Genomic DNA, 25,009 nt, shown 5'->3' with positions numbered 1-25,009 from the left:
TTCCAATCAATAGAAAAAGAGGGAATCCTCCCTAATTCATTTTATGAGGCCAGCATCATCCTGATACCAAAGCCGGGCAGAGACACAACCAAAAAAGAGAATTTTAGACCAATATCCTTGATGAACATTGATGCAAAAATCCTCAATAAAATACTGGCAAACCAAATCCAGCAGCACATCAAAAAGCTTATCCACCATGATCAAGTGGGCTTCATCCCTGGGATGCAAGGCTGGTTCAACATACGCAAATCAATAAATGTTATCCAGCATATAAACAGAACCAAAGACAAAAACCACATGATTATCTCAATAGATGCAGAAAAGGCCTTTGACAAAATTCAACAACGCTTCATGCTAAAAACTCTCAATAAATTAGGTATTGATGGGACATATCTCAAAATAATAAGAGCTATCTATGACAAACCCACAGCCAATATCATATTGAATGGACAAAAACTGGAAGCGTTCCCTTTGAAAACTGGCACAAGGCAGGGATGCCCTCTCTCACCACTCTTATTCAACATAGTGTTGGAAGTTCTGGCCAGGGCAATTAGGCAGGAGAAGGAAATAAAGGGTATTCAATTAGGAGAAGAGGAAGTCAGATTGTCCCTGTTTGCAGATGACATGATTGTATATCTAGAAAACCCCATCGTCTCAGCCCAAAATCTCCTTAAGCTGATAAGCAACTTCAGCAAAGTCTCAGGATACAAAATCAATGTACAAAAATCACAAGCATTCTTATACACCAATAACAGACAAACAGAGAGCCAAATCATGAGTGAACTCCCATTCAGAATTGCTTGAAAGAGAATAAAATACCTAGGAATCCAACTTACAAGGGATGTGAAGGACCTCTTCAAGGAGAACTACAAACCACTGCTCAATGAAATAAAAGAGGATACAAACAAATGGAAGAACATTCCATGCTCATGGATAGGAAGAATCAATATCGTGAAAATGGCCATACTGCCCAAGGTAATTTATAGATTCAATGCCATCCCCATCAAGCTACCAATGACTTTTTTCACAGAATTGGAAAAAACTACTTTCAAGTTCATATGGAACCAAAAAAGAGCCCACATCGCCAAGTCAATCCTAAGCCAAAAGAACAAAGCTGGAGGCATCACGCTACCTGACTTCAAACTATATATACTACAAGGCTACAGTAACAAAACCGCATGGTACTGGTACCAAAACAGAGATGTAGATCAATGGAACAGAACAGAGCCCTCAGAAATAATGCCACATATCTACAACCATCTGATCTTTGACAAACCTGACAAAAGCAATGGGGAAAGGATTCCCTATTTAATAAATGGTGCTGGGAAAACTGGCTAGCCATATGTAGAAAGCTGAAACTGGATCCCTTCCTTACACCTTATACAAAAATTAATTCAAGATGGATTAAAGACTTACATGTTAGACCTAAAACCATAAAAACCCTAGAAGAAAACCTAGGCAATACCATTCAGGACATAGGCACGGGCAAGGACTTCATGTCTAAAACACCAAAAGCAATGGCAACAAAAGCCAAAATTGACAAATGGGATCTCATTAAACTAAAGAGCTTCTGCACAGCAAAAGAAACTACCATCAGAGTGAACAGGCAACATACAAAATGGGAGAAAATTTTTGCAACCTGCTCATCTGACAAAGGGCTAATATCCAGAATCTACAATGAACTCCAACAAATTTCCAAGAAAAAAACAAACAACCCCATCAAAAAGTGGGCGAAGGATATGAACAGACACTTCTCAAAAGAAGACATTTATGCTGCCAAAAGACACATGAAAAAATGCTCATCATCACTGGCCATCAGAGAAATGCAAATCAAAACCACAATGAGATGCCATCTCACACCAGTTAGAATGGCGATCATTAAAAAGTCAGGAAACAACAGGTGCTGGAGAGGATGTGGAGAAATAGGAACACTTTTACAGTGTTGGTGGGACTGTAAGCTAGTTCAACCATTGTGGAAGTCAGTGTGGCGATTCCTCAGGGATCTAGAACTAGAAATACCATTTGACCCAGCCATCCCATTACTGGGTATACACCCAAAGGATTATAAATCATGCTGCTATAAAGACACATGCACACGTATGTTTATTGCAGCACTATTCACAATAGCAAAGACTTGGAACCAACCCAAATGTCCAACAACAATAGACTGGATTAAGAAAATGTGGCACATATACACCATTGAATACTATGCAGCCATGAAAAATGAAGAGTTCATGTCCTTTGTAGGGACATGGATGAAACTGGAAACCATCATTCTCAGCAAACTATTGCAAGGACAAAAAACCAAACACTGCATGTTCTCACTCATAGATGGGAATTGAACAATGAGAACACATGGACACAGGAAGGGGAACATCACACTCTGGGGACTGTTGTGGGGTGGGAGGAGGGGGGAGGGATAGCATTAGGAGATATACCTAATGCTAAATGGCGAGTTAATGGGTGCAGCACACCAACATGGCACATGTATACATATGTAACAAACCTGCATATTGTGCATATGTACCCTAAAACTTAAAGTATAATAATAAAAAAAAAAGTATGAAGGAGATCCTAAGATCAAAAAGTTTTAAAATTCTGGAATAGAGGATGATTAGAAGTATGATGGAAAAATATATTCAAAATGTTGAAAATTGAAATAAGGTTGTAATATTTGGAAATTACACCTCTATATAGATATTGTAAGTCTCTAAAAGCAGCAACTTACCAGAAAAAAAGAAGTAGTAAAAAAAGATAAACTGTGTGTAGTGGATCAAGATGATTGAGTTAGCTCATGTGCCCATAATTACTCCTACTCCAAATCCCACTGATATTACTGAATTATTTTTTGGGGCTACAACTATAACAATGCTCAAAAGCAAGAAATAATATTATCAGTAATTAAGGAATTTTAAGATACATAGAAAATATAGGAGAATTTACAGAAGTAGAATATATATTACAGACTCAAATAATGCAGAATAACCTCCTTCTCACTCAAAACACATAGAAATGCCTATAGAAAATATAGGTGCGGGTGTGCATATGGAATTTAAAAGCAAGAAAAGGAATTTCCTGATGGTCAGAAATAATTAAGGAACTCAAAGCCAGAGTTGCAAGATTGAATTAGAACAGAATGTGAGCTTTCTAGAAAATATACAACTAAACATACAAATGAATATTATTCCTTTTTTGTTTTATTTTATAGTTAAAAATAGTGGAAAAGGGGTGATGTTTTAATGATTTTATGGGAATAGGGAATGAAAGTTTCAGCCTGTGGGGAGTAAAGGGAGCTGAAACTAACCTCCCTATATGAAGTTAGGATTTAGAAAATGTCTTGGCCAGGAGCGGTGGCTCACGCCTGTACAAATCCCAGGACTTTGGGAGGCCGAGGCAGGCAGATCATGAGGTCAGGAGATTGAGACCATCCTCCCAACACAGTGAAACCCAGTCTCTACTAAAAATACAAAAATTATCTCAGCATGGTGGCGCGTGCCTGTAATCCCAGCTACTCGGGAGGCTGAGGCTGGAGAATCACTTGAACCAGGGAGTCAGAGGTTGCAGTGAGCCGAGATTGCGCCACTGCACTCTTGCCTGGTGACAGAGTGAGAGTCCATCTAAAAAAATAATAATAATAATAAAATCTTTAAAATGTATAAATGTCTGTAAAATGGGGACTGGTAAAGCTCTACTGACTGGCTTAGGATAATTGCAAAGAAATGATACACCTCTTTTTGGGGCTGTAAACAGATAAGGGATTACCCAGATTTCAGATGCACATCCTAATTTAACAGCCCAAGAGATTCAGGAACCTACAGCCAAGAAATAAATACAAATACAACTTTGCAAGCAGTCAAACACATAGCGCCCAGGCGGAAGTGATTGCAAAACCTATTTCCATGACATGACCTTGCTGAGTTTTGATTTACATTCAGGCGTGTGAAATCAGTAACAAAAACAAAACAAAAAAAAGGATCAGTAACAAAATTACCTAGAAAATCCCCATGTTGGGGAATTTAAACATTCTGTATCCATGGGTCAAAAAAGAAACCAATCGTTTAATCTAAATAATTAAGACCTCCAGGCAGATAGTAAAGGACACAAAACACCTTCACTCCTGCTTTAAAAAGAAATCACATGATAAAATTTTAAAATCTTTTAAAGAATCAAAGAGCTGTGAGTAAAATGAAATCTAAAGGTGTTACATTCCAGAAGAATGAGTCCTTGCTAGGTGAACAAAAGCCAGAGAGTGTTTTCACGCTTAGGACCAATTGCTAAGGTTGGAGGCAGGACAGAAGAGCAAACTGGCCAATGATGGATGGATAGACTTGGCTGGGATGAGGTGAAACCAGTTGACCTTTTGACTAATGTGTGAGCTGGTGTATCTGATTTGAATCTGAAATTTGGTACTGAAAGAGTACCAAAGCAAAGATAATTCTCTCCACTTGTCAATGTCTCACATGGGAATTTTACTTAATAATATGCATGATACCTATATGACAAAACTTTAGAACTCTCCTGAAGGAAAGGCATACTATTTCCTTAATAAATGTGCTCTACAACATAAAGATATGGATTTTCCTGAATTTATGAATGCAATGCCATCTTAATGAAAAAAATACTTTTTCAGAACTAGACAAGATGTTTCCAGAATTCCTATGGATTAAACAAAAACAGTGTTCAGAAAAACACTGAATAAGAACAGGGATAGGGTACTGGTCATGGCAGGCATTGAAATACACTGTGAAGCCTTCATATTTAAAGTGTGAGATACTAACTCTTGAAAAGGCAGTCAAGATCAATAGAAAAGCATAAGAATCCAGAAATAACCAAAATACAGTTAGGTCTTTACTAAGCAATGAAGGTAGCATCTCCAATCCCTGGGGAGAAGATGGACTAGTCAATAAACGATATTTAGATAAGTGGGTAGTCACACTTACTTAATAAAAAGCAAAGATTGGAGTCATACCTTACATAGTACACCAAAATAAATTCAAAATAATTTTACATTGAATATGTAAATACAATAAATCCGATAACAATTAAAGAAAACATGGAAGAATTCTCTTACAACCTGGTAATTGGAGACCTTTCTAACTATATCACAAAATCCAGAAAACAAACCAAGCTATATGATAATTTTTACTCCATAAAACTAGAAGATAAGTAAATGACAGATAACATGGCCAAAAATTATCATAAACTCAAAAGAAAATGGAATACACGTAGAAAAATACAACTGATTCAAGTAAACAAATCAATGTCTTCTTAATACGTAAAAAAATTTCAAATAAACCATTAAAAGAGAAACAATCCAACAGAAAAAAAAATGAGCAAATGAAATACAAGTGGAACTTGAACATATGGAAAGATGCTCAAACTTTCTCAAAATAAGAGAAATGCAGATTTAAACTATACCACAGTACCAGGCTGGATATGGTGGCTCATGCCTGTAATCCCAGCACTTTGGGAGGCCAAGGCAGGCAGATCACCTGAGGTCAGGAGATCGAGACCAGCCTGGCCAACATGGCGAAACCCTGTATCTACTAAAAATACAAAAAATAGCCAGGCGTGGTGGTGGGCACCTGTAATCCCAGCTACTCGGGAAGCTGAGGCAGGAAAATCGCTTGAACCCAGGAGGTGGAGGTTGCAGTGAGGTGAGATTGCACCATTGCACTCCAGCCTGGGCAACAGAGCAAAACTCCATCTCAAATAAAAATAAATATAATTTTTAAAAAATGATACCACAGTACCATTTTTCACCCATCAGACTGGCAACAATCAAATGTATGACAAAACCTGACGTTGGGAAAAAACATGAGGAAAGAAGAACTCTCATACATCACCACTGAGAGGGCATATTGGTGCAACTGCTGCAGAGAGCAATTTATCAGTATCTATGAAAATTACAATGTATTTACCCCATGACTTAACAATTACACTTTTAGGAATGTGCCCTACCAGTATGCTCAAAGTTGTACAAAGTTGCTCATTGTAGCATTGATTGATTATAATGGCAAGGGAGAAACAAACGTTTATCAGTAGGTTACTGGTTAAATAAATTGTAGTTCCTCCATAATTTAGAATAATATCCAACTGAAAAATCAGTGAAAATATGTAAAGATCTCTAAAATAACTTTAGATGATGAACAGAAGATTCAGAAAAAATATGTTTAGCATGCTAGCATTTTGTAAAATGGATGAAAATAATATATCTATTGGTTATACACAAACATTTTATAGGAATCTAAGCAAGAACTTACGAATAATACTTACCTATGGGGTGCAGATGGATTTATGGGAATTGAGTGATGGAGTACAGAGTGGGAGAGACAGCTTTTGCTATATTTTTAATATAATTTTTAAGTATATGAATATTCAAGAAAAAATAAGAAAGAAAACAATTAGTTCTGTATCTATTGAACTGGCCTTGCATCAAGTGACAAATGTTAAGTTACAAGTAACATGTATAGCGTGATTTCATTTTTATAAAAAGTATGTGAGTGGGGGTGAGGTTGCCATGTCTATTTATGGCTATAAAGAAAGATGGGCTGGGCGTGGTGGCTCACGCCTGTAATCCCAGCACTTTGGGAGGCTGAGGCAGGCGGATCACCTGAGGTCAGGAGTTTGAGACCAACCTGGCCAACATGGTGAAACCCCGTCTCTACTAAAAATAAAAAAATTAGCCAGGCATGGTGGTGGGCACCTGTAATCCCAGCTACTCGGGAGGCTGAGTCAGAAGAATGGCTTGAACCCAGGAGGCAGAGGTTGCAGTGAGCTGAGATTGCACCACTGCACTCCAGCCTGGGCGACAGAGCAAGACTCCATCTCAAAAAAATAAAAAAATAAAAACGTGTTTATGGTTATGTTTTGCCACAACTAAAAAAGAAATTTGTACAAAATGTAAAGAAATGCAAACAAATTTTATTTTCTAGCTTATCACTGTGTGGGCATATGATCCAGAAAGTGCAGATCCTGATGAGTTGCTCGGGAATGCAGAAGAACCTTCAATAGTAGGTGGAAACATTAGTATCGTCATAGTAAGAACAGAATGCTGCCTTTCTTTTGTAGGGACTGTGAATAATTGATAATCAATAGACAGGATTTTAAGCTGCCCACACCTAACTAAATACATTTGCATGATCCCTTTTAGTTTAGCCATTATAGTGGTTTTGAACTTACGCTCGATCTCTACAATAATAAACCTTTCTTTAGAACTCAAATTGAACATTCTTCATATTTCCTTTGTTCTTTTATTTGTTTATTTATTTATTTTACTCTAAGTTCAGGGATATATGTACAGAACGTGCAGGTTTGTTACATAGGTATACATGTGCCATGGTAGTTTGCTGCACCTATCAACCCATCATCTAGGTTTTAAGCCCCGTATGCATTAGGTATTTGGCCAAATGCTCTCCCTCCCCTTTCGCCCCACCCCTCGACAGGCCCTGGTGTGTGATGTTCCCCTCCCTGTGTTCATGTGTTCTCATTGTTCAACTCCCACTTATGAGTAAGAACATGTGGTGTTTGGTTTTCTGTTCCTGTGTTAGTTTGCTGAAGATGATGGTTTCCAGTTTCGTCCATGTACCTGCAAAGGACATGAACTCATCCTTTTTTATGACTGCATAGTATTCCATGGTATATATGTGCCACATTTTCTTTATCCAGTCTATCATTGATGGGCATTTGAGTTGGTTCCAAGTCTTTGCTATTGTGAATAGTGCTGCAATAAACATACGTGTGCATGTGTCTTTATATTAGAATGATTTATAATCCTTTGGGTATATGCCCAGTAATGGGATTGCTGAGTCAAATGGTATTTCTGGTTCTAGATCCTTGAGGAATCGCCACACTGTCTTCCACAATGGTTGAACTAATTTACACTCCCACCAACAGTGTAAAAACATTCCTATTTCTCTGCATCCTCACCAGCATCTGTTGTTTCCAGACTTTTTAATGATAGCCATTCTAACTGGGTGTGAGATGGTATCTCATTATGGTTTTGATTTGCATTTCTCTAATGACCAGTGATGATGAGCTTTTTTTCATATGTTTGCTGGCTGCATAAATGTCTTCTTTTGAGAAGTGCCTGTTTATATCCTTTGCCCACTTTTTGATGGAGTTGTTTTTTTAATTGTAAATTTGTTTAAGTCCCTTGTAGATTCTGGATATTAGACTTTTGTCAGATGGATAGATTGCAAAAATTTTCTCCCATTCTGTAGTTTGCCTTTTCACTCTGATGATAGTTTCTTTTGCTGTGCAGAAGCTCTTTAGCTTAATTAGATCCCATTTGTCAATTTTGGCTTTTGTTGCCATTGCTTTTGGTGTTTTAGTCATGAAGTCTTTGCCCATGCCTATATCCTGAATGGTATTGCCTAGGTTTTCTTCTAGGGTTTTTATGGTTTTAGGTTTTACATTTAAGTCTTTAATCCATCTTAAGTTAATTTTTATGTGAGGTTTAAGGAAGGGGTCCAGTTTCTGTTTTCTGAATAAGGTTAGCCAGTTTTCCCAGCATCATTTATTAAATAGGGAATCCTTTCCCCATTGCTTGTTTTTGTCAGGTTTGTCGAAGATCAGATGGTTGTAAATGTGTGGCGTTATTTCTGAGGCCTCTGTTCTATTCCATTGGTCTATATATCTGTTTTGTTACCAGTACCATGCTGTTTTGGTTACTGTAGCCTTGTAGTATAGTTTGAAGTCAGGTAGCGTGATGCCTCTAGCTTTGTTCTTTTTGCTTAGGATCGTCTTGGCTATTCAGGCTCTGTTTTGGTTCCATATGAAATTTAAAGTAGTTTTTTCTAGTTCTGTGAAGAAAGTCAGTGGTAGCTTGATGGGAATAGCATTGAATCTATACATTACTTCCAGCAGTATGGCCATTTTCACAACATTGATTCTTCCTATCCATGAGCATGGAATTTTTTTCCATTTGTTTGTGTCCTCTCTTATTTCCTTGAGCAGGGGTTTGTAGTTCTCCTTGAAGAGGTCCCTCACGTCCCTTGTAAGTTGTATTCCTAGATATTTTATTCTCTTTGTAGCAATTATGAATGGGAGTTCACTCATGATTAGGCTCTCTGCTTTTCTGTTATTGGTGTATAGGGCATATTTTCTATTAACCTCATCATTCATGAAGGGGCTGACCATTAAGGTGCTTTAGAGATGTTCCTTGAGCATGCATATCAAAACCTTCTTTAAAAATCTGTCTAATCACTTATTGAATCCTTTATCACTTGAAGATAAATGAATTTTCTAAAGGTCCAACACAGTGAATTAATAAATCCTTTCTTTTTTTGTTAGAAATTTACTTCTTTCAAGATTTAAATTTTGTCTTCTGTTACAATTGAAATGTATTAAAGAAAAATCTAAAATGAGGAATTAGCTAACTGTTAATTTCTCATGGGACTGCTTACATTTTAATGAGTCAAGAGCTGTCTGATTTTTAAATAGCATGTTATCCTATCTATGGTAATCAAATTCACAAGGGAAGGATTGATAAATTAGAAGGATACACCGCCAATTGTTTCATCTGGTAATCAACTTTAGAGGAAATAAAATAAATTAATGGTAATTAAACACTTTAAGTATGATATTGACTTAATTTCTAATCATTTTAAGTAAATATGCACATTTTAATGTTATTTAGTGCATTCATACTTAATACTTTCTTTTCATCTGCACATTTATCCATGATGATATAATTTTATTAAATCCTTTCTCTGGCTCTCCATTAGAAACAGCATAGACTCTTAACTCTTAGGCTCTTAATGTGAAATACAAAACCTTATCTGCCTCTGCCCTCTTCTCTGGCCTCAGCTCTCTACACGTCTTGCCTCCGGCCACTGGACTCTGCTATCTCCTCACTCACACCTGCTGTTCTATGCATCTGTGTCTTGGCTGATGTTGTTCCCTGCACATCAACCGCCCATCGATTTTCTTCATCTCGGTAACTTCTACTCATGTTTTAGGTCTCTAATTAGGTGTCACTGCCTTCAAGATATCTTCCATAACCAAATCAGGGCATTTTTTTTTTTTTTTTCACATGAGCACTTTGAGGGGATTATTTTGAAACTACAGTTTTGATCAATCATCCACAATGATGAAATGAACTGATGACCACCTTTATCTTTAGAAATGCTTTGTTTTACAATGTGTTTTTCTGATATAGCTAAACCATATTTGGGGGGATGAATATTTGTATGTGGCTGTACATTTTTCCTGCTTTTACTTTAAGCTTCCTGTATCCTTACAGTTTTTTTCAAACACCAACTCAAACCAGACTTACATTTTTACTATGTGTCTTATAAACACTATAAAGTTGAGTTTTTGTTTCTGTTTTTTATCTTGACTGGCATTATATGTCTTTAATTAGAGCATTAAGTTCGTTTTCATCTAATAGAGACACAATATATTCTTAGATTTGCTTTATATTTGTTCTGCCTGTTGTATATTCTTTTTAACTGGCAACTCTCTTCAGTTGCCAGTTAGCAGTTTTTCTGTCTCAGTGTTTTAAAGATACTGTTTCACCTGCTTCTTACTTCCACTGTGACTGTTAGGAAACCATCTTTCTGCCTGTTCACTCCTTCAAAAGTGTCTTAACCTGGGCTCCCCAGAAGTGTGCTTGTAGTTCATTTTTGGAGGTAATGCCAGGAAATAAGAGTGGAGGACCAGGAAAAGTGTGCCAGGAAAGGAGGGAGATACAGTTTTTAGGCTATCACTGCCGTGGACCACTAGAGCACAATCTTGCTGAGCTCCTCCAAGAAGCCATGTGGAATAGGTTTTAAAATTGTCCAGCAGAAGAACAGAAAATGCCTCAGAGTTGCCTCACAGAGGAGAGAAAGGTTCCCATCCCCCATTGGTCAGAGGTTTCCCCCTGGCTTGTTAACTCCTGGTACTTCCTGTCCTGGTTGTGCATATCTAAGTGCAGAATTGGTTTTCACGGGCAGCCAAGATGCAGGGATAGACAGGCCTTGACAGAGAAGGGAAAATTATGCTTGAGTTGATGATGCTAGAGTTGATGTGAGATTCTATCAGGTTATAAATGTGTGAAGTGTGTTGCCAGAATTGGCTAGATTAAAAAGTAGGGTACTACAGGTTACAAGAGGTGTTGAATAAGTAAGTAATCCATCTTTTCTCCGCTGGCTGCTTTTGAGATTTTTCTTTTTGTCTTTTGTTTTCTGCAGTTTTACTATGATGTATCTAAATGTGAATTAAAAAAAATTTACTCCACTTGGAATTATTTGACTTTATGAGTCTGTGGCTTGGGGTTTCCGCAATCTTCTGAAAATTATTAGCCATGTCTTTTCAAATATTGTCTGTGCCTCATCATTTTTCTCCCTTTCCTCTGGGATTCCAAATAAACATGTTCTTATTCTATCTCCTGAAATTCCATTTCAACATGTATTAGACCCATCTGATTCATCTGCCATCACGTTTACCCTCTTATCAATATATTCCCTCTTTTTATCTCTCTGTGCCATGTTTGGCTCAGATATTTCTTCTGACCAACTTCTAGGTTGCTAAAATAATTTCTTTTTAAAATTTTTGTTTCTTTTGAGATGAGGTCTCACTCGGTCACCCAGGCTGCAGTGCAGTGGCACAATCATGGCTCACTGCAGCCTCAGCCTCCTGGGCTCAAGTGATCCTCCCATGTAGCTGGGGCCACAGACACACACCACCACACTTGGCTAATTTTTGTATTTTTTGTGGAGACCAGGTCTTGCCATGTTTCCCAGGCTAGTCTCAAACCTCTGGGCTCAAGCGATCCACCCACCTCAGCCTCCCAAAGCACTGAGATTACAGGTGGGAGCCACTGCACCTGGAAAATTATTTCTAATATGGTATTAAACCCACTCACTGAGTTCCTCATATCAGTTATTTTCAGACATTTTATTTGGTTATTTAACACATTTTGTGTTTCACTTTTATAGTTTTCTATGACCTGGAAATATTTCATGCTTATTTTTTTCCTTTTTTTCTAAAGTTTTATTTTTGACTCTGTGTATAAGCATGCTTATTTTTGATTTAACAAGGTAACCATAGTAGAATGTAAAACCAATGTGGGACAGTTAAATATTCCTCTATTCACCATGTTTAACAAATAAAAGAGCACACAAATATCCAGCTATTTATCTGCACTTGAAATACTGATGGCAATACCATGTTCCTTTTATTTCATATCTAAGCATTTTGAAAGAGTTTTTTAGATATAAGGTTTCTATGTCCTCACCTTGCATTCATTCACTTTTCAAAAACACTTTTTCTTTTAGAACAGTTTTAGTTTTACAGAATTATTACAAAGATAGTACAAGGAGTTCCTATTTATCCCACACCTAGTTTTCTCTATTATAAATATCTTCCTCCTGTATATTTGTCATAATTACTGAACCAATATTGATACATTATTATTAACAGAAGTCCATATTTTATTCACATTTCCTCAGCTAATGTTCATTTTGTATTCCAGAATCCCACCAGGAATAGCAAATTATATTTAGTTGTCTTGTCTCTTTACGTTCTTAATTGTGACAGTTTCTAGACTTTCATGGCTTTTGATTCCCTTGGAAATGTTGAGGATTGCTGGTCAGATATTTTGTAAAATGTCAGTCCATTGGGATTCATCCGAGATTGTTCTCATAATCAGATTGGAGTGAGGGGTTTCAGGCAGGAAGACCACAGAAGTGGCATTCCCATGACACACAATCATATGATGTGTCGCTGCTGATGTTTCCGTTCATCACCTGGCTTGTGATCGTGATCCTCTACTGTAAAGTTCCTCTTTCTTCTCCCTGTCCATGTTGTTCGCCTTGGAAGTAAGTCACTCAGTACAGTTATAGTTTACCTTCTTAAGGAAAGGAGTATCTACATAAATATTTTTGGAATTCTTATTTTATGGCAGACTTGTCTTATCCCTGATTTATTTATTTACTTATTCAATCATTTATTTATATCACTATGGACTCATGAATATTTATTTTATGTTTTGGGTTACAATCCAATACTACTTTATTTATTGGGAGCTCTTTCAGTCAGCTCCTGCATCCCTTTGACATTCTCTCATCATCGTGGGGTTTTGTTGTTTGGTTGTTTTGTTGTTTTCTTTGTTGTTAACGCTCTCTTACTTACTGGCACTATAAGATGCTCCAAGCTAATCCTGTATAATTCCTGCATCATAGCACGTGGACCATCTTACATTTCCAGTCCTAGAATCAGGCATTTCTCCTAAGAGCTCTGGACCGTTTTGGTTCTTTTATTAGAGAAAGGTATTAGACATCAAGATCGGGGTACTAGGTGTGCTTTTTAATGTTTGGTTGTTTTCCTCTCTCAGCTGTCAAAGCAAGGAAACATATATGTGTGTACTAATCCAAGCATATATACACACATATCTATAAATTTTTCCATATTTAACTATCTGTATTTATATTAAGCTAAATGTGAGTTTATACAGATGGCTTCAACCCTAATCTATGACCACATTAATCATTCTGGACTCCTTCCTTGCTTAGCTGTAATCTCCTACCTTAAGAATAAGAAACTAGACTCCCACCATCTGCCATCCGTTTGCTTAACATGTATGTTTCCAGCATACATGTTATTAGTCAGCTCAAGTGATCCTAACAACACACCATAGACCAGGTGGCTTAAAAAACAGAAATTTGGCTGGGTGTGGTGGCACATGCCTGTAATCCCAGCATTTTGGGAGGCCGAGGTGGGTGGATCATGAGGTCAGGAGATGGAGACCATCCTGGCTAACACAGTGAAACCCCATCTCTACTAAAAATACAAAAAATTAGCCGGGCATGGTGGCACGCACCTGTAGTCCCAGCTACTCAGGAGGCTGAAGCAGGAGAATCGCTTGAACCCTGGAGGCGGAGGTTGCAGTAAACCGAGATCACGCTGCTGCACTCCAGCCTGGGCGACAGAGCGAGACGCCATCTCAAAAAACAAAAACAAAACAAAACAAAAAAACCCAGAAATTTATCTCCTGTCAGTTCTAGAGGCTAGAAGTTTAAGATCAGGGTTTCATACTGGCTTGTAGATAATTTATGTAAATGGAATCATACAATATTTTTGACCTTTTGTAACTTAGTTCACTTAGCATAATGTCTTCAAGGTTCACCCATGTTTTAGCATGTTTCAGAATTTCTTTCCTTTTTAAGGCTGAATAATATTCCATCATATATATATATATAAAAAATATACCACATTCTGTGTGTCCATTCATCCATCACTGGACACATGGGTTGCTTCCACCTTTTGGCTTTTGTGAACAATGCTGCTATGAACATGGGTGCACAAATATCTGCTCATATCCCTGCTTTAAAAACTTTTGGGTATATACATTCCCATTAACTACACAAAGGTTCCAACTCCTCTACAGCCTCACTAACACTTGTTTTGTTTTGTCTTTGGAGGAGGGAGTTTTAGTTTGTTTTTAATGAGTAACAAGATTTTTGATAATCTTGTTAATAATCTTATTAGATTATATATAGATTATTTTGGGGGTATATGTGATATTTTGGTACCCATATACAATGTGTAGTGATCAAATCAGGGTAATTGGGATATCCATCACCTCAAACATTTCTCTTTTTTTTTGTGCTGAGAATGTTAAAAATCAACTTTTTTAGCTATTTTCAAATATACAATAAATGATTAATCTTCACCCTACTATGCTACCAAACACTAGAGCTTATTCTTTCTTTCTAACTGTGGGTTTATATCCATTAACCAGCCTCTCTTCACCACCACCCCCACCAGCCTTCCCAGCATCTGGTGACCGCTTTTCAACTCTCTACCTCCATGAAGTCCACTTTTTTAGCTCCCACATATGAGAACATATGATATTTCTCTTTCTGTGCCTGGTTTATTTCACTCAAAATAATGGCCTCCAGTTCCATGCATATTGCTGCAAATAACAGGTTTTCATTCTTTTTTTTTTATAGCTGAATACTATTATGTCATATATATAGACTGCATTTTCTTTACCCATTCTTCCATTACTGAATATTTAGGTTGTTTCCATATTTGGCTATTGTGAATAATGCTACAATAAACATGGGGGTTCAGGTATCCCTTTGATATCCTGATTTCATTTCCTTTGGATAAATACCTAGTAGTGGGATTGCTGGATTGCATGGTAGTTTCATGTTTAGTGTTTTGAAAAATTTCCATACTGTTTTCCATAGGAGTTGTACCGATTTACATTCCTACCAACAGCATATGAGGGTTACCTATCAGATGAATAGTTTGCAAGTATTTTCCCCCATTCTACAGACTGTCTCTTGACTTCATTGATTGTTTCCTTTGCTGTGTAGAAGGTTTTTAATTTAATAAAGTCCCATTTGTCTATTTTTGTGTTTGTTGCATATGCTTTTGAAGTCTTAGCTGTAAAATGTTTGCCCAGACCAATGTCCTAAAGCATTTCCTCTGTCTTCGTCTAGTAGTTTTATAGTTTCATGTCTTACCTTTAAGTCTTTAATTCATTTTGAGTTGATATAGATATAGTGAGAGATAAAGGTTTAATTTCATCCTTCTGCATACGGATATCCTGTTTTCCCAGCACAATTTATTGAAGAGGGCATCCTTTCCCAAATGTGTGTTCTTGGTGCCTTTGTCAAAAATTAGTTGGCTGTAAATATGTGGATTTATTTCTGGATTCTCTATTCTATCATTCTATGTTTTTATAACAATACCATGCTGTTTTTGTTACTATAGCTTTGTACTATACTTGAAGTCAGGTTGTGTATGCCCCTAGCTTTGTTCTTTTTGCTCATTATTGTTTTGGCTACTTGGGATCTTTTGTGGTTCCATATGAATTTTAGGATTTTTTTTTTCTATTTCTGTAAAGAATGTCCTTGATATTTTGATAGAGATTGCATTGAATTTGTACATTGCTCTGGGTAGTATGGTCATTTTAACAATATTGGTCTGATACTGCAATATGGAATGTCTTTCCATTTGTTTATGTTATCTTCAATTTTTTTCCTCAGTGTTTTATACTTTTCTTTGTAGAGGTCTTTTACTTCCTGAAATTTATTTGTAGGTAATTTTTTTGTAACTATTGTGAATGGAATTGCTTTCTTGATTTGTTTTTCAACGAGTTTGTTATTGGTGTAAGAAACACTACTGGTGGGGAGGAGCCAAGATGGCCGAATAGGAACAGCTCCAGTCTACAGCTCCCAGTGTGAGCCACGCAGAAGACAGGTGATTTCTGCATTTCCATCTGAGGTACCAGGTTCATCTCACTAGGGAGTGCCAGACTGTGGGCGCAGGACAGTGGATGCAGCGCACCATGCGCCAGCCGAAGCAGGGCGAGGCATTGCCTCACTCGGGAAGCGCAAGGGGTCAGGGAATTCCCTTTCCTGGTCAAGGAAAGGGGTGACAGACGGCACCTGGAAAATCGGGCCACTCCCACCCCAATACTGCGCTTTTCCGACGGGCTTAGGAAACGGCGCACCAGGAGATTATATCCCACACCTGACTCGGAGGGTCCTACGCCCACGGAGTCTCGCTGATTGCTAGCATAGCAGTCTGAGATCAAACTGCAAGGCGGCAGCGAGGCTGGGGGAGGGGCGCCCGCCATTGCCCAGGCTCGCTTAGGTAAACAAAGCAGCCGGGAAGCTCGAACTGGGTGGAGCCCACCACAGCTCAAGGAGGCCTGCCTGCCTCTGTAGGCTCCACCTCTGGGGGCAGGGCACAGATAAACAAAAAGACAGCAGTAACCTCTGCAGACTTAAATGTCCCTGTCTGACAGCTTTGAGGAGAGCAGTGGTTCTCCCAGCACACAGCTGGAGATCTGAGAACAGGCAGACTGCCTCCTCAAGTGGGTCCCTGACCCCTGACCCCCGAGCAGCCTAACTGGGAGGCACCCCCCAGTAGGGGCAGACTGACACCTCACACGGCCGGGTACTCCTCTGAGACAAAAATTCCAGAGGAACAATCAGACAGCAGCATTTGCAGATCACGAAAACCCACGGTTCTGCAGACACCGCTGCTGATACCCAGGCAAACAGGGTCTGGAGTGGACCTATAGCAAACTCCTACAGACCTGCAGCTGAGGTTCTGTCAGTTAGAAGGAAAACTAACAAACAGAAAGGGCATCCACACCAAAAACCCATCTGTACAACACCATCATCAAAGACCAAAACTAGTTAAAACCACAAAGATGGAGAAAAAACAGAGCAGAAAAACGAAACTCTAAAAAGCAGAGCGCCTATCCTCCTCCAAAGGAACACAGTTCCCCACCAGCAACAGAACAAAGCTGGAGGGAGGATGACTTTGACGGGTTGAGAGAAGAAGGCTTCAGACGATCAAACCACTCCGAGCTACAGGAGGAAATTCAAACCAAAGGCAAAGAAGTTGAAAACTTTGAAAAAACTTTAGACAAATGTATAACTAGAATAACCAATACAGAGAAGTGCTTAAAGGAGCTGATGGAGCTGAAAGCCAAGGCTCGAGAACTACGTGAAGAATGCAGAAGCCTCAGGAGCCGATGCGACCAACTGGAAGAAAGGGTATCAGTGATGGAAGATGAAATAAATGAAATGAAGCGAGAAGGGAAGTTTAGAGAAAAAAAGAATAAAAAGAAATGAACAAAGCCTCCAAGAAATATGGGACTATGTGAAAAGACCAAATCTGTGTCTGATTGGTGTACCTGAAAATAACGGGGAAAATGGAACCAAGTTGGAAAACACTCTGCAGGATATTATCCAGGAGAACTTCCCCAATCTAGCAAGGCAGGCCAACATTCAGATTCAGGAAATACAGAGAACACCACAAAGATATTCCTCGAGAAGAGCAGCTCCAAGACACATAATTGTGAGATTCACCAAAGTTGAAATGAAGGAAAAAATGTTCAGGGCAGCCAGAGAGAAAGGTCGGGTTACCCACAAAGGGAAGCCCATCAGACTAACAGCGGATCTCTCAGCAGAAACTCTACAAGCCAGAAGAGAGTGGGGGCCAATATTCAACATTCTTAAAGAAAAGAATTTTCAACCCAGAATTTCATATCCAGCCAAACTAAGCTTCATAAGTGAAGGAGAAATAAAATCCTTTACAGACAAGCAAATGCTGAGAGATTTTGTCACCACCAGGCCTGCCCTAAAAGAGCTCCTGAAGGAAGCACTAAACATGGAAAGGCACAACCGGTACCAGCCGCTGCAAAATCATGCTAAAATGTAAAGACCATCGAGACTAGGAAGAAACTGCATCAACTAACGAGCAAAATAACCAGCTAACATCATAATGACAGGATCAAATTCACACATAACAATATTAACTTTAAATGTAAATGGACTGAATGCTCCAATTAAAAGACACAGACTGGCAAATTGGATAAAGACTCAAGACCCATCAGTGTGCTGTATTCAGGATACCCATCCCACGTGCAGAGACACACATAGGCTCAAAATAAAAGGATGGAGGAAGATCTGCCAAGCAAATGGAAAACAAAAAAAGGCAGGGGTTGCAATCCTAGTCTCTGATAAAACAGACTTTAAACCAACAAAGATCAAAAGAGACAAAGAAGGCCATTACATAATGGTAAAGGGATCAATTCAACAAGAAGAGCTAACTATCCTAAATATATATACACCCAATACAGGAGCACCCAGATTCATAAAGCAAGTCCTGAGTGACCTACAAAGAGACTTAGACTCCCACACAATAATACTGGGAGACTTTAACACCCCACTGTCAACATTAGACAGATCAACGAGACAGAAAGTTAACAAGGATACCCAGGAATTGAACTCAGCTCTGCACCAAGCAGACCTAATAGACATCTACAGAACTCTCCACCCCAAATCAACAGAATATACATTTTTTTCAGCAGCACACCACACCTATTCCAAAATTGACCACATAGTTGGAAGTAAAGCTCTCCTCAGCAAATATAAAAGAACAGAAATTATAACAAACTGTCTCTCAGACGACAGTGCAATCAAACTAGAACTCAGGATTAAGAAACTCACTCAAAACTGCTCAACTACATGGAAACTGAACAACCTGCTCCTGAATGACTACTGGGTACATAACGAAATGAAGGCAGAAATAAAGATGTTCTTTAAAACCAACGAGAACAAAGACACAACATACCAGAATCTCTGGGACACATTCAAAGCAGTGTGTAGAGGGAAATTTATAGCACTAAATGCCCACAAGAGAAAGCAGGAAAGATCCAAAATCGACACCCTAACGTCACAATTAAAAGAACTAGAAAAGCAAGAGCAAACACATTCAAAAGCTAGCAGAAGGCAAGAAATAACTAAAATCAGAGCAGAACTGAAGGAAATAGAGACCAAAAAAACCCTTCAAAAAATTAATGAATCCAGGAGCTGGTTTTTTGAAAAGATCAACAAAATCGATAGACCGCTAGCAAGACTAATAAAGAAAAAGAGAGAGAAGAATCAAATAGATGCAATAAAAAATGATAAAGGGGATATCACCACCGATCCCATAGAAATACAAACTACCATCAGAGAATACTACAAACACCTCTACGCAAATAAACTAGAAAATCTAGAAGAAATGGATAAATTCCTCGACACATACACTCTCCCAAGATGAAACCAGGAAGAAGTTGAATCTCTGAATAGACCAATAACAGGCTCTGAAATTGTGGCAATAATCAATAGCTTACCAACCAAAAAGAGTCCAGGACCAAATGGATTCACAGCCGAATTCTACCAGAGGTACAAGGAGAAACTGGTACCATTCCTTCTGAAACTATTCCAATCAACAGAAAAAGAGGGAATCCTCCCTAACTCATTTTATGAGGCCAGCATCATCCTGATACCAAAGCCGGGCAGAGACACAACCAAAAAAGAGAATTTTAGACCAATATCCTTGATGAACATTGATGCAAAAAGCCTCAATAAAATACTGGCAAACCGAATCCAGCAGCACATCAAAAAGCTTATCCACCATGATCAAGTGGGCTTCATCCCTGGGATGCAAGGCTGGTTCAGTATACGCAAATCAATAAATGTAATCCAGCATATAAACAGAACCAAAGACAAAAACCACATGATTATCTCAATAGATGCAGAAAAGGCCTTTGACAAAATTCAACAACCCTTCATGCTAAAAACTCTCAATAAATTAGGTATTAATGGGACGTATCTCCAAATAATAAGAGCTATCTATGACAAACCCACAGCCAATATCATATTGAATGGACAAAAACTGGAAGCATTCCCTTTGAAAACTGGCACAAGACAGGGATGCCCTCTCTCACCACTCCTATTCAACATAGTGTTGGAAGTTCTGGCCAGGGCAATTAGGCAGGCGAAGGAAATAAAGGGTATTCAATTAGGAAAAGAGGAAATCAAATTGTCCCTGTTTGCAGACGACATGATTGTATACCTAGAAAACCCCATCGTCTCAGCCCAAAATCTCCTTAAGCTGATAAGCAACTTCAGCAAAGTCTCAGGGTATAAAATCAATGTACAAAAATCACAAGCATTCTTATATACCAATAACAGACAAACAGAGAGCCAAATCATGAGTGAACTCCCATTCACAATTGCTTCAAAGAGAATAAAATACTTAGGAATCCAACTTACAAGAGACGTGAAGGACCTCTTCAAGGAGAACTATAAACCACTGCTCAGTGAAATAAAAGAGGATACAAACAAATGGAAGAACATTCCATGCTCATGGGTAGGAAGAATCAATATCATGAAAATGGCCATACTACCCAAGGTAATTTATAGATTCAATGCCATCCCCATCAAGCTACCAATGACTTTCTTCACAGAATTGGAAAAAACTACTTTAAAGTTCATACGGAACCAAAAAAGAGTCCGCATCGCCAAGTCAATCCTAAGCCAAAAGAACAAAGCTGGAAGCATCATGCTACCTGACTTCAAACTGTACTGCAAGGCTACAGTAACCAAAACAGCATGGTACTGGTACCAAAACAGAGATGTAGATCAATGGAACCGAACAGAGCCCTCAGAAATAATGCTGCATATCTACAACTATCTGATCTTTGACAAACCTGAGAAAAATAAGCAATGGGGAAAGGATTCCCTATTTAATAAATGGTGCTGGGAAAACTGGCAAGCCATATGTAGAAAGCTGAAACTGGATCCCTTCCTTACACCTTATACAAAAATTAATTCAAGATGGATTAAAGACTTATATGTTAGACCTAAAACCATAAAAGCCCTAGAAGAAAACCTAGGCATTACCATTCAGGACATAGGCATGGGCAAGGACTTCATGTCTAAAACACCAAAAGCAATGGCAACAAAAGCCAAAATTGACAAATGGGATCTCATTAAACTAAAGAGCTTTTTCACAGCAAAAGAAACTACCATCAGAGTGAACAGGTAACCTACAAAATGGGAGAAAATTGTTGCAACCTACTCATCTGACAAAGGGCTAATATCCAGAATCTACAATGAACTCCAACAAATTTCCAAGAAAGAAACAAACAACCCCATCAAAAAGTGGGCAAAGGATATGAACAGACACTTCTCAAAAGAAGACATTTATGCAGCCAAAAGACACATGAAAAAATGCTCATCATCACTGGCCATCAGAGAAATGCAAATCAAAACCACAAGGAGATACCATCTCACACCAGTTAGAATGGCGATCGTTAAAAAGTCAGGAAACGACAGGTGCTGGAGAGGATGTGGAGAAATAGGAACACTTTTACACTGTTGGTGGGACTGTAAACTAGTTCAACCATTGTGGAAGTCAGTGTGGCGATTCCTCAGGGATCTAGAACTAGAAATACCATTTGACCCAGCCGTCCCATTACTGGGTATATACCCAAAGGACTATAAATCATGCTGCTATAAAGACACATGCACACGTATGTTTATTGCGGCACTATTCACAATAGCAAAGACTTGGAACCAACCCAAATGTCCAACAACGATAGACTGGATTAAGAAAATGTGGCACATATACACCATGGAATACTATGCAGCCATAAAAAATGATGAGTTTACGTCCTTTGTAGGGACATGGATGAAATTGGAAATCATCATTCTCAGTAAACTATCGCAAGGACAAAAAACCAAACACTGCATGTTCTCACTCATAGATGGGAATTGAACAGTGAGAACACATGGACACAGGAAGGGGAACATCACACTCTGGGGACTGTTGTGGGGTGGGGGGAGGGGGGAGAGATAGCATTAGGAGATATACCTAATGCTAAATGGCGAGTTAATGGGTGCAGCACACCAGCATGGCACATGTATACATATGTAACAAACCTGCACATTGTGCACATGTACCCTAAAACTTAAAGTATAGTAATAAAAATAAAAAATAAATAAAAAAAAAGAAACACTACTACTGTTTTTTCTTTTCTTTTTTTTTTTTTTTGAGACGGAGTCTCACTGTGTCACCCAGGTTTGAGTGCAGTGGCGTAATCTTGGCTCACTGCAAGCTCCGCCTCCCAGGTTCACACCATTCTCCTGCCTCAGCCTCTCGATTAGCTGGGACTATAGGCACCCGCCACCACGTCCAGCTAATTTTTTTGTATTTTTAGTAGAGATGGGATTTCACCGTGTTAGCCAGGATGGTCTCAATACCCTGACCTCATGATCCGCCCACCTCGGCCTCCCAGGGTGCTGGGAATACAGGCGTGAGCCACCGCGCCTGGCCAGAAACACTACTGTTTTTTCTATGTTGATTTTGTATTGTGCAACTACTGAATTCATTTACTAGTTCTACACTTTTTTTTGGTGGAATCTAGGTTTTTCTATATATAAGATTGTGTTGGCTTGGTGTGGTGGCTCATACCTGTAATCCCAGCACTTTGGGAGGTCAAGGTGGTGGGGATTGCTTGAGAGGAGCTCAAGACAAGTGTGGGCAACATAGTGAGACCCTATCTCTAAAAAACAGAAATTAGCCAGGCGTAGTAGCACGTGCCTGTAGTGCCAGCTACTTGGGAGGCTAAGCCAGGAGGATCACTTGAGCCCAGGAGTTTGAGGCTGCAGTGAGCCATGATCTGAGTGAGATTCTGTACCCCTTCCCCCGCCAAAAAAAAATTGTGTCATTGTGTCATCTGCAAAGAAGAACAATTTATTTTCCAACCTTGATCCTTTTTTTTTTTCTTTTGTCTATTGCTCGGCTAGGACTTCCAATATTATGTTGAATAAGAGTGGCAAAAGTGGGCATCCTTGTTTTGATCCGGTTCTTAGAGGGAGAAGCTTTCAACTTTTCCCCATTCAGTATGATGTTAGTTGTGGGTCTGTGATATATGGCTTTTATTATGTTGAGGTATGTTCCTTCTATGCCTAATTTGTCAAGTTTTTTTTTTATCATGAAGAGATGTTGAATCTTATCAAATGCTTTTTCTGCATCTATTAAGACAATCATATGGTTTTTGTTCTTCATTCTGTTGATGTGATATATCATATTTATTGATTTGCATATGTTGAACGACCCTTGTATCCCTGGGATAAATCTCACCTGATCATGGCGAAGTATCTTTTTGATGTCTTGTTGGATTCATTTTGCTAGTATTTTGTTTTGAATTTTTTCATCTCTGTCATCAGGGATATTGGCCTGTCATTTCTTGTTGTTGTTGTGTCCTTGTCTGGTTTTGGTGTCAGGGTAACGCTTGCCTTTTAAAATGAGTTAGGGAGAATTTCCTCCCCTTCAAATTTTTGGAATAGTTTGCAGAGAACCAATATTAGTTATTCTTTATAAGTTTGGTAAAATTCAGCAGTAAAGCCATCTGGTCCTGGGCTTTTCTTTTTTGGGAGACATTTTATTGGAGATTCAATCCTGTTACTAATTATTGGTCTATTCAGGTTTTCTATTTCTTCCTGGTATAATCATGGTAGATTTTATGTGTCTAGGAATTTATTCATTTCCTTTAAATTTCACAATTTGTTAGCATATAGTGGTTCATAAATAGTCCTTAAGGATCCTTTGAAGGTTTGTGGATCCACATCAGTTGTAATGTGTCCTTTTTGTTTCTGATTTTATCGAGTCTTCTCTCTTTTTTTCTTGGTCACTCTAAGTAGCAGTTTATTCATTTTGTTTGTCTTTTTTAAAAATCAACTTTTTGTTTTGTTGATTCTTTGTATGTTTTTTAGTCTCTATTTCATTTAGTTCTGCTCTGATCTTTATTCTTTCTTTCTACTAATTTTGGGTTTGATTTGTTCTTGCTTTTCTGGTTCCTTGAGGTGCATTAGGTTGTGTATTTGAGATCCTTTTACTTTTATGACCTAGGTGTTTATTGCTATAAACTTCCCTCTTAGCAGTGCTTTTGCAGCATCCCATAGGTTTTGGTATGTTGTGTTTCTATCTTCATTTGTGTCAAATAATTTTTTAATATATTCTTAATTTCTTTCCTGACCCAATGGTCATTTAGGAGCATGTTGTTTAATTTCCATGCATTCTTTTCTTCCCCAGAATGTCCACTTTCATCCATGTATTTTTATAGTTTCAAATATTCCTCTTGTTTTTGACATCCAATTTTATTCCACTGTGGTCAGAGAAGACACTTGATATGAATTCAATTTTTTAAAAAATGTTTGAGATTTGTTTTGTGTCCTAATATATGGCCAATTCTGGAGAACATTTCACATGTTAATTAAAAGAATGTGTATTCTGCACTTTTCATGCAAAATGTTTTGTAAATGTCTGTTAGGTCCATTTAGTCTGAAGTGCACTTTGAATCCAATGTTTCTTTGTTGATTTTCTATCTAGAGTTCTGTCCAATGCTGAGAGTGGGGTGTTGAACTCCCCAACTATTATTTTTATGGAAGTCTATTTCTCCCTTTAGATGTAATTATATTTGCTTTATATATCTGGGTGTATTGAGTGCATGTAACATTTCTTTCTTTTTTTTTTTCTTTTGAGACCGGATTTCATTCATGTTGCCCAGGCTAGAGTGCAATAGCACCATCTTGGCTCACTGCAACCTCCGCCTCCCAGGTTCAAGCAATTCTCCTGTCTCAGCCTCCTGAGTAGCTGGGATTATAGGTGCCCACCAGCACGCCTGGCTAATTTTGTATGTTTAGTAGAGACAGGG

At 38.4% G+C, this 25,009-nt stretch overlaps 1 protein-coding gene across 7 annotated transcripts in view; it reads left to right on the top strand.

Moving 5' to 3' along the window:
- Positions 1–25,009, top strand: part of CATSPERE (catsper channel auxiliary subunit epsilon) — a 184,622-nt gene that overhangs the window by 32,871 nt on the left and 126,742 nt on the right. For 6 of the 7 annotated variants that reach the window (XR_008501161.2, XM_054478821.2, XM_054478812.1 and 3 more), the window contains one exon: positions 6,936–7,013. The exons of the other annotated variant lie outside the window; for it this stretch is intronic. Coding sequence is in view for 5 of the 6 variants with exons in the window: in XM_054478821.2 (XP_054334796.1) it covers positions 6,936–7,013 (78 nt within the window). In the remaining variant the exon portion in view is untranslated. The remainder of the gene's footprint in view (positions 1–6,935; positions 7,014–25,009) is intronic. 7 annotated transcript variants of the gene reach the window in all.

Source organism: Pongo pygmaeus, chromosome 1 (genome assembly GCF_028885625.2).
Source record: "Pongo pygmaeus isolate AG05252 chromosome 1, NHGRI_mPonPyg2-v2.0_pri, whole genome shotgun sequence".
Lineage (NCBI taxonomy): Eukaryota > Metazoa > Chordata > Mammalia > Primates > Hominidae > Pongo > Pongo pygmaeus.
The sequence above is the reverse complement of the archived record's forward strand: the minus strand, read 5'-3'. Positions and strand labels throughout refer to the sequence as shown.